This window comes from Juglans regia, chromosome 8, assembly GCF_001411555.2.
Source record: "Juglans regia cultivar Chandler chromosome 8, Walnut 2.0, whole genome shotgun sequence".
In the NCBI taxonomy this organism is placed as follows: domain Eukaryota; kingdom Viridiplantae; phylum Streptophyta; class Magnoliopsida; order Fagales; family Juglandaceae; genus Juglans; species Juglans regia.
Genome location: NC_049908.1, coordinates 29,278,203 through 29,289,280, shown reverse-complemented (window position 1 = coordinate 29,289,280; position 11,078 = coordinate 29,278,203). Strand labels below are relative to the sequence as shown.

The window sequence follows — 11,078 nt, the reverse complement described above, 5'->3', positions numbered from 1 at the left end:
GTTGCAAGCCAAGTTTAGGAACTACAAAGGTTTTGTGAGTGTTTCTATATTGGTTGTAATGAACTTTTTCTATAGTGGATTTTAGGTGGTGCCTTACACCCGGAGTGGTTTTAGAATTTGAAGAAGTTCTACAAATGAGTTTCCACTTCGTGACCAAAATCATTATGTTAATTATTCTTGTTCATTGATTAACTGTTTATTTGTTTCTGTTTTTGAAAAGACCACAAAAATTGGAATACACCTATTCACCCCCCCTCTAGGTGTAGTGATTGGTAGAACCACTGCTTTTTCAATTGGTATCAGAGCGGGTTCACTCCGCTGGGATTAAATTCCTGAGTGTGATCCTGCTGTTGTGGTTATTATGGAGAAGTCTCAATCTCTCACATCGCCACCTTATTTTGATGGAAACAACTATGCTTATTGGAAAGTTCGAATGAGAGCTTTCCTAAAATCTGTGGATGAACGAGTATGGGTTTCTATAACAAAGGGATTGAGAGAACCAGTCACTATTATTGAAGGAGTTCAAACCCCCAAAAGTGTGGATAATTATTCTAGGGATGAAATTAATGAATGTGGTTGGAATAGCAAAGGCCTGAATGCGATTTTCATGGCCGTGTCCCAGGAGGAGTTCAAGCGAATCTCCATGTGTGGGAATTGCAAAGAAGCTTGGGACATTCTTGAGGTCACCCATGAGGGCACCAAGGTTGTGAAGAATTCTAAACTTCAAATGCTGACCACAAGTTTTGAAGAACTGAGAATGAAGGATGATGAAACATTTGATGCTTTTTATGCCAAATTAAATGATGTCGTCAATTCTCGTTTTAATTTGGGGGACAGAATTCCTGAGAACAGAATTGTGAGAAAAGTTCTCAGATCATTCCCTCAGAGGTTTCGTCCTAAAGTTACTGCCATTGAGGAAAGTAAAGATCTAGACAGTATGAGAATTGAAGAATTGGTAGGCTCTCTGCAAACATATGAACACACTCTTCCCGTGGATAAGAAACACAAGTCCATAGCCCTCAATACCATTAGAGAGGAGTCAAATGAGTCATTCGATGAGTCAGCTATGAGTGACAGAGAAATAGCTTTTTATGCTAAGAAGTTCAGGAAAATGTTTGTGGCTAGAAACAATAAGAACCAGAGGCCAGAGAAGAAAAAGTTTGAGAGATATAATAGAGGCTCAAGTTCAGGGAACAAGGAGAGAAGCACTGAGAAGTACACTAAAGCTAATAAAGACAAGGTACAATCAAAGGTGCAGTGTCATGAATGCCATGGATTTGGACACATTCGTCTGGAATGTGCAAATTACAAAAAGGCAAAAGAAAGAGCTAAGATTGCATCTCTAAGTGAGAGTGAGTCAGAGTCGAGTGAATCATCAGATAACTCTACGCCAAAAGGAAATCTTAACTACATGGCATTCACTGCCTCTGTTAGCAGCAAAAGTCAATGTAGTGAATCAGTGTCTGATGATGGGAGCATATCTGGAAATGAATCTGGGTATGAAGATCAGTTGCAAGAAGTCTACGAGAAGCTGTATAAGGAATGTGTTAAATTGAGAAAACGCAACAAAGCGCACATTGAGGAGATAGACTTCAGCAAACGAGAAAATGAAGGGCTTCAAGGCAAATTAAATGAAGCCATTGGTCTAACTGATCAGCTGAAAATGAGGAATGTATCTCTAGAAGAGGAATTAAAAAATCAAGAAAGTGAGATGATTCTGTTGAAGGATAAACTGAAATCCGTGTCCACTGGGAAAGAAAAGCTGGATGAAATCCTGAGGTCAGGAAAGCCTCCTGGTGATAGGAGTGGACTAGGATATGATACAGAGAAATCTGATACAGCTACTACATCAAAAGTCTCCTATAAGAATGAGAAGAAAACTGTGTTTGTTCGTGAGTCTGTTGCAAAAGGGAATGCTAACCCATCTAACAAGGGTAAGAAATCCTCTCATGTAAAAATGGGTGTTCAGTCTCATGATAAATCAAGAGTTCGAAATACAAGCCCTGTGTGTCACCACTGTGGTAAGACTGGTCATGTTATAGGAGACTGTTTTAGATTGAAGAGATGCACCATGTATGATCATCATACACGCTCTCAAAGTAGAAGTGTGTACTCACCAAAAATGGATAGAAATCCCAGAACTGCTCCTAAATATGTCTCATCTTTCAGGGGACAAAGAGAACACAAAAAGAATTACGTGTGCCATAATTGTGGTAAGGCTGGTCACATTCGACCAAATTGTTATGAGCTTAGGAGGAATCCTATGAGAGATGGAAATAGTGAATCGAGAAGAGGACATTTAAATCTTTGGAGTCAAGTCAGGGCCCTAACTAGACAAAATGAGATGCTAAATGTCAAGATAGACCAACTTTCAACTAGCAAAAAGGACATCTTTCCCAAAGTTAGAAAAATGTGGGTCAGAACTGGAAAAATGCACACGTGCCATGTGGCACACATTGCTCTAAAGACCAGAGACACCTACATGTGGTATCTTGATAGCGGGTGTTCTCGCCACATGTCGGGTGATAAAAGTCTATTTAAAACAGTTGAAGAGTACAAGTGTGGAACAGTAACATTTGGAGATGGGGGAAAAGCTGATATAATAGGAAGGGGTGAAATTGAAATACCTGGACTACCCGTCTTGAGAGAAGTCCTATTTGTTGATGGATTAAAAGCAAATCTCCTAAGTATAAGCCAAATGTGTGACAATGGTGCAGAAGTCCGTTTTTCAAAAGATATGTGTATTGTTTCAGATAATAATGGAAATTGCATGATGCAGGGAACAAGGACATCTGATAATTGTTATGGCCTTGCCTCTAAACCTCAGTATAGTTGCAATAGTACTAAGAGTGAAACTACTGACCTCTGGCATCAAAGACTTGGACATGTGAATCACAAAAATCTATCTAAGATTGCCAAGAAAGAGATGGTGATGGGATTGCCTGAGCTGGGTAAAGCAGAGACTCCTGTTTGTGGGTCATGTCAGTTGGGAAAACAAGTTAGAACAGCTCACAAGAACACAACGGCTATCCTGACCGAACGACCATTAGAGTTGCTGCACATTGATCTGATGGGACCCTCTAGAACTGAGAGCTTGGGGGGAAAGAGATACATACTGGTAATGGTAGATGATTTCACCAGATACTCCTGGGTAGAATTTCTGAGAGAAAAAGGTGAAGCTCCTAATGTGATTAGAACTTTGTGCAAGAAACTTCAGAATGAGCAAGGGAAAGCAATAGTCAGAATTAGGAGTGATCATGGAAGAGAGTTTGAAAACTCAAATCTTGAGAGTTTCTGTGATGAAGAAGGTATCAGTCAAGAATTTTCTGCCCCTATCACTCCGCAACAAAATGGAGTGGTCGAAAGAAAAAACAGAGTTATTCAAGAAATGGCACGGGTCATGATTCACAGCAAAAGTGTACCTACTCACTTCTGGGGAGAAGCTGTGAACACAGCATGTCATATTGTGAATAGAGTCTATCCACGACCAAACACTTCCAAAACACCATATGAGATGTGGAAAGGAAAGAAACCTAATGTGAAATACTTCCGGGTGTTTGGAAGTAAATGCTACATTTTGAGAGATAGGGAAAACTTAGCTAAGTTTGACCCTAAGAGTGATGAGGGAATTTTTCTTGGATATTCCAGAAACAGTCGTGCTTATAGGAGTTACAATCTACGCACCCAAACCGTCATGGAATCCATAAATGTGGTGGTGAATGATGCTCCTGGAGAGGAGTTAAACAAGGAAGAGCAAACCCACACACCGAGTGAAACTGGACAAGAAGATTTTGGTACACTGAATCAGAACTTAGAGACCTCTTCAAGTGAAAAAGTGAGTTACCAAAAGGAGCCCTCTTCAAGAGTAAAGTTAAATCATCCTCAGGATAACATCATAGGACACATAGATGAAGGAATGAGGCTGAGGAGGAAAGTGATAAATCAATTGGCTTACTCAAGCTACATCTCACAAATTGAACCAAAGAGAATCGAAGAAGCCTTAAATGATGAGAATTGGTTGAATGCTATGCATGAAGAAATAAACCAATTTGTGAGGAATAATGTGTGGTACTTGGTGCCAAGACCAGAGAATCACAATGTCGTGGGTACTAAGTGGATATTTAAGAATAAGTCGGATGAGAATGGTACAATAGTGAGAAATAAAGCAAGATTGGTTGCTCAAGGGTATGCACAAATGGAAGGAATAGACTTTGACGAGACCTTTGCACCAGTTGCTAGACTTGAATCTATTCGGATATTATTCAGCATTGCATGCCACATGTGTTTTAAGCTGTATCAAATGGATGTCAAGAGTGCATTTCTGAATGGGATCCTCCAAGAAGAAGTGTACGTCGAACAACCGAAAGGTTTTAATGATCCAAAATACCCTAATCATGTCTATAGGTTGAAGAAAGCCTTATATGGTTTGAAACAAGCTCCTAGAGCTTGGTATGAGAGGCTTACTTCATATCTTGAAGATCACAATTTTCTGAGAGGAAATGTTGACAGAACACTGTTTATCAGAAAAGTTGGAGAAGACATAACAGTTGCTCAAATCTATGTAGATGACATTGTATTTGGATCATCGATTGACGCCTTGGCTCTTGAGTTTGCCGAAGAAATGAAAAATGAATTTGAAATGAGCATGGTGGGTGAACTAACCTTCTTTTTAGGACTCCAAGTGAAACAGTTAGATAATGGGTTGTTCATATCTCAATCCAAATATGCAAAGGAATTAATCAAAAAATTTGGATTAGATGGGAAAAGCCATGCCAGAACCCCCATGAGCACGAGTGTTAAGCTTAGTACTGATGGGTCAGGCAAGAATGTTGAGCAATCCTTGTATAGGAGCATAATTGGGAGTCTACTGTATCTCACTGCAAGTAGACCAGACATTGCTTTTAGTGTTGGGGTCTGTGCTAGATTTCAAGCCAATCCTAAGGAATCACATTTAGTAGCTGTCAAACGCATACTTCGCTATGTAAATGAGACAGTCAATTATGGGATCTGGTATTCTAGAGACTCTAATACTGAGCTTGCAGGCTATTCCGATGCTGACTGGGCAGGTAATGCAGATGATAGGAAAAGTACTTCTGGTGGGTGTTTCTATGTCGGCACAAACCTTGTTGCCTGGATGAGCAAGAAGCAAAACTCCATATCGCTATCCACGGCTGAGGCTGAATATATTGCTGCAGGCAGCTGTTGCACGCAATTGTTGTGGATGAAGCAAATGTTGTGTGACTATGGCATTACTCAAGGTATGATGAGCATTTATTGTGACAATACTAGTGCCATAAACATTTCAAAAAATCCTGTCCAACACTCTAGGACCAAGCACATTGACATTAGACATCATCTTATTCGAGAGCTGGTAGAAACACGTGTTGTGACTCTTGAGTACATTCCCACCGAACACCAACTAGCCGACCTTTTCACTAAACCTTTGGATGGGCTTCGGTTTGAATTACTTAGAAAGGCTATTGGTATCTGTGCATTGACCTGAGGGTTGAAACATGCATAACATGCATTGCATGCTTTACATGCATTTTTTTTCTTTCTTTTATTTTTGTTATTTTGTGATTATTCATCGTCTTATTCCTTTTTGGGTAATACTGCCTTTACATGCACTCCATGGTTGTGATTTTTAGTTATTGGTGCTGTTAATTCTAAAAATCTAGGTGCATGTGTCTTTTGAGAATTGTATCATATATCTATGGCTTACAAAGGTTTGAAACATGAGTATCAGTTGTAATCTGTGACTAGCTTCACACACTTCACTCCACGCTTAGTCAATCGACGTTTCACCACCGTGAGTTCTTGGGGAGGCAATCAAAAGTGTTAGGAAACTCTACCTACACACAGAATTGACCACGGGCTAGACAACCTCATTATTGTTCCCTTGCACAAAGAAAAAGAAAAAGGGATGTTGTTGCATATTTAAAAAAAAAAAAAGGATAAAAGAAAAGGGTAAACAAGTATCCTGACATTGATACAGATAATCAAACAGAAGCATCTAGGTGCTAGCAGCATTGGGTTTGACTTTCTGCATCATGGAAGAGTTTCTCAAACACTTATGGTTTCTTGTACAGCCCAACCCCACTCACACCTTTTGGTTGAAATTTCTTGATTAAGCAAGGAATTTGTCAACACGGCTGTTTTGATTACTTGTGATACTTTGTTTTTATTACCTGCGTGTTTTATAATGACATGATGCCTTTCTACATTTGATGTGTGTGAATGATTTAAAAATTAACCTCATTAATAGTTGGATCACACTGATTTTTTTTAAAGGCAGAAAAGTAAAATTGTGGGAAGCCGCTCGAGCGAACTTAAAAGCCGCTCGAGCGAAAGTGTTTTAAAATGCCCCGCGCCCCTTTCTTTTTCCCCAGCCTGCTTCTTTCTCTCTGCGCCGTTTCTTCTTCCCCTTCTTGCGCGACATCTCTCTCTTCTCACCGTGTGTTTTCATTTGATTTCTCTCAAGAAATCACATTATAATCACGGTAAGTCTCTAATCTTTGATTCTCTCCAATCATTTTCGGTGTTTATCTTGAATTTCTTCATGCATTTTCCATATACATGCATTTCGGAATTTAGGGCTTTTGATTTGGGGATTCCGAAATGGAGCATTCTTGGTGATTTGTTTGGTGTTTGAATGGACCTCTTGGTTGTCCATTCCTATTCTCTTTGTATTTAGGAGGTTCTTAGAACCCCCAAGGGGTTTTTCATTTGGTTTGTACTTGGATGCACTCCAAGTGCTCGGTAAAATGCTTCAATGAAGTTTAATTTCTTATTTTCATCATGCATTGATACTACATTATCCCCATGGTCATGTTTGTCTATTCTAGTGTTGGGATAGTGTTTGGCATTGAGACTTGGGACCTCCATTGGGTTTAAAACCCAATCTTGGCTTAATTGAGTTTGAAGTGCTCAAAAATGCAAAATGGTTGTTATATTGTGTTAGTGGGCATGTGCATTGTGCATTATGCATTTTGACATTGTTTTAGCAACATTGCATAAGTTTGGCTTGGTTCACAATTAGGCATGTGCATTGTGCATTATGCATTTTGACATTGTTTTAGCAACATTGCATAAGTTTGGCTTGGTTCACAATTAGGCATGTGCATTCATCAAGCATTGGGCATTTCACATTACCTTTAGCCTTGTCTAACGGTCATTGATTTTGTCCAGCATCTATCATGTCTCGAAGGGTTCGTTCACGCCAAAATCCTCCAGCCCCCGCTCAAGCACATTTTCGCAATCCTCATGCAAGAGAACTCTACACTCAAAATTTTTCCACCCGTTCTCTTATTGTTGAGCGGGAAGTTCTCCTTGGTGAGCTTTCTGAGACTGTAATTCCTCGCATTTTTGAGTCTCGCCAGTGGCTCGCCTTGACCACTGGTCATCCCACTCCTTCTGTGGAGTTGGTTAAGGAGTTCTACTCCAATATTGATGCCATCGCTGATGATGGCTCTTTTGAAGTCAGTCTCCGGAACATTGTTTTCCGGGTGACTCCGGGCATGGTTGCGGACTTGCTACATGCCCCGCGAGTGGCTAACCCCACTTATCCATATACACGGACTTCTCCTCCAAGTCCGACTGTCATTGTTCAATGTTTAATCGGTCATTTTTCGAGTTGGGATGGTAAGACACCCATTCTCACCTCTCGTTTTTCACCCGAGTTTCTCATTCTCAGTAGGATAGTCCTTACAAACCTTTATCCTACTGGTCATCAGAGTGATGTCGGTCCTGACCGCGCCACTCTTTTGTATGCATTGATAAATGATGTCTCCATTGATCTGGGGAGTCATCTGTGTCGGGTCATGCTTGAGGCGTTTAATTCCCCGAAATTACGGACTGGCTTGCCTCTCGCCTGCCTCATTACTAGGTTAGCCCTCTCTCAGACTGTTATGCTTCGTCCTAATGAGCCTAGAGTTCCTCTTAAGGCTCCCATTGGGCGTAGGACCATGCAGTTGAGTCGTGCTCACATTACCCCTCACCCACTGGATGTTGAGCATCCTCCTGCATCTTCCTCTCAGCCATCCACATCTCAGCCTTCGACTTCTCAGCCATCTAGTTCACAGCCTCAGGGCCCGGCAGCGGGATCAGTCGATCCCAGCCTTCAGCAGGTTCTTGAGTACCTTGCCCGGCTTGAAGCTCGGTTTGAAGCCCGATTTGATCATCTTGATGCCAAAGTTGACAGCTTTCAGCAGCTTGTGACTAAACGCTTCGACGATATTGAGGAGCAGCTTGATGAAGAAGATGGCAGTCAATCTGGTGGGGACAGTTGACACCCTTGGAGTTTGTGACAAAAAGGGGGAGTATAGATCAAGGGGGAGTATACATTTAGGGGGAGTAGCAAGAAAGCTGTTGGGGCAGCTTTGTTTTGTTTTGTGGAGGAGCAGCTATTTTTATTTGTATCACATGCTGCTCATGCTACTATTGTTTGTCTAAATTGAAAAACAATGTATGTTTTAATTATTAATGAAAAGTCTTTTCTGAGAACTGTGCTACAAGTGTTTATGCTTATGAGATTATTTCTTGCATATTGTTATTGGTACGTTTAACCGTTTGTTAAGTTTGCAGAAATATCTCAATGTGCTCAAGACTTTTTGCCTAAATAATGGGAATCCTGATTTGGGTGTGTTAGGATTAAGTCCTATATGTATAGGTTAGAGGTTTTGTCACAGAAATGCCAAAGGGGGAGATTGTTGAGGGAAAAATGTGTTCAATTGGCATATTCTTGTGAAAACCTATGTAAAGTTGAGTTGTAACAAGTGTTGATGCATTAGTACATGAAAAATATTGAAGTATGCTCAACATGGCTCGACTGGCGCTCGACTGGCGCTCGAGCGGAACCTTCCAGAGAGTTTCGCTCGATGGGCACTCGACATAGCGCTCGAGCGAAACCTTCCAGAGAGGTTCGCTCGATTGGCGCTCGACATGGCGCTCGAGCGGAACCAAGACAGAGTGGTTCGCTCGAGGTGAGCTTGACGTAACGCTCAAGCTGAACCCATCCAGAGTGGTTCGCTCGATGTGCGCTCGACTTGGCGCTCGAGCGGAACCAAGACAGAGCGGTTCGCTCGAGGTGAGCTTGACGTGGCGCTCGAGCAGAACTCATCCAGAGTGGTTCGCTCGATGTGCGCTCGACGTGGCGCTCGAGCGGAACCCATCCAGAGACATCCAGAGACGTTCGCTCGACACCTCGCTCGACACCTCGCTCGAGCGGTTTCAGAAGATAACGTGCGCTCGACCTTCGCTCGACACCTCGCTCGAGCCAATGTTCAAAGACAACCTAAAATTCATGTTTTGGGCGCCGTGACTTGCTGGGACTATAAATATAACAGATCATTTCTGTTGTGTGGTGTGGAAAAACAGAGCAAAACCTTAAGTGTTTCAAGAGCCAAAGAGAGAAACCTATTCCTCACCTTGTGAATCTCTTTTGGACAAACACTAATCCACCACACCACTCTCAAAATCAAACCTCTTTCAAAGTCCATTGAAGTGGACGTTTTTGTTGGCCGGAAGGTTTCCGGAGCTGCTGTTGATGCAGAGATCGAGAGGTTCTCGTGGAAAGCTATAGAAGGTCGGAGTTCCGACACTACATGCGTGTAGAGATCGAGTGGGTCACTCGTGATGTTGCAAGCCAAGTTTAGGAACTACAAAGGTTTTGTGAGTGTCACTAAATTGGTTGTAATGAACTTTTTCTATAGTGGATTTTAGGTGGTGCCTTACACCCGGAGTGGTTTTAGAATTTGAAGAAGTTCTTCAAATGAGTTTCCACTTCGTGACCAAAATCATTGTGTTAATTATTCTTGTTCATTGATTAACTGTTTATTTGTTTCTGTTATTGAAAAGACCACAAAAATTGGAATACACCTATTCACCCCCCCTCTAGGTGTAGTGATTGGTAGAACCACTGCTTTTTCAGTGTAAGTTACATGATGAAATCTATACAACACATTTTCAAAAGGTTACCATTGTAGAACGAAGAATCATTGTGTTTCCACGAGTGAACGGGAAAGCATTGTGGGCCATATGAAAGGGAGAAGAAATGCTCCGCGGAATAAGTTCAGGAGCTGATCACATACAAAAAAAAAAAAATGCGGGTAGTTAGATGTAAGTGTTGCCACCCATTAGAGCTACAAATAAATTTAAGAAAGAACACGTTCTAGGAAAGAATTGTTGTAAAATCATGTCTCAAGCAACAAATGAAAAATGGAACTAATAAAAAAGTTACCGCGAAAGATAGCATTGGAACAGCTTCTTGATCTTATAAGCCTGAAAATTAAAGAAAAGCCCACCTTTCAAAACATATTTCCAGCCAAATATAAAGATCAAATGTATAGAAAAATATTTATAAATTCTTTGGAAGCCAAGAAAATGCAGGAAAAGGAAACAGAAGGCAGTAAAACTTCAATGTCCAATTTCCCTGTTTATATTTGGGGAAAAGAACCGAAATCTCAAAACCACGAAGCCAAATGTTCAAACGGGTATCTTTTTACAGGCCAACAAAGCGAAAATGTAAAATCCGGCACTGTGATTTCTTTCATTTTCCCAGTAACAAAATGCAGCATCAATAAAAGATTTTTGGAACTTACAAATAAGAAGATTCTCTAATCCCAACCGTCCTATATACAGCACGAAGCGTTTGCAAACTTCTCAAAGCCATTTCTGCTAAAAGAATACGAACTTTCTCCAATCATGAAAACTGAGAAAAACATGCACACGAGGTTTTGGTTCTCAAGGGTTTAAGGGGATGCAGCATCGTCTTCGATACTTCATCAAGTAATGGGCTTGGGTGACTTGGTCTGTATTTTGGGCTCAGTTGGTCCCAAACGACAGTGCTTACCGGCTATAAACCAGATGGACATGTTCCAAAATTTCGAAACATTCAGCCAGAGGTTTAAATAGAGTTAGTACTACAAGTCTCATATTTTATATATTACTTAAAAAATATATAATTTTATTATTTTATCCTCATATTTTATATTTCATATTCTCGTGTTTTATATTTATGAAAATAAAAGAATAAATTTATATATTTTTAAATAATATGCAGGAGTATGAAGTTTATATAT

The 11,078-nt window shown here is 40.6% G+C and overlaps 1 protein-coding gene across 2 annotated transcripts in view; it reads right to left on the bottom strand.

Moving 5' to 3' along the window:
- The window catches only part of LOC109004542 (39S ribosomal protein L45, mitochondrial), a 27,418-nt gene extending 16,588 nt beyond the window's left edge, over positions 1–10,830 (bottom strand). Inside the window, exons 1-3 of one of the 2 annotated variants that reach the window (XM_035693278.1) lie at positions 10,599–10,830; positions 10,238–10,278; positions 9,976–10,076 (exon numbers count right to left, since the gene is read on the bottom strand). In XM_035693278.1, the coding sequence (XP_035549171.1) occupies positions 9,976–10,076; positions 10,238–10,278; positions 10,599–10,669 (213 nt within the window). In that variant the 5' untranslated portion in view covers positions 10,670–10,830. The remainder of the gene's footprint in view (positions 1–9,975; positions 10,077–10,237; positions 10,279–10,598) is intronic. The other variant, XM_018983117.2, reaches the window with a different exon arrangement.
- Between the last annotated feature and the right edge of the window lie 248 nt (positions 10,831–11,078).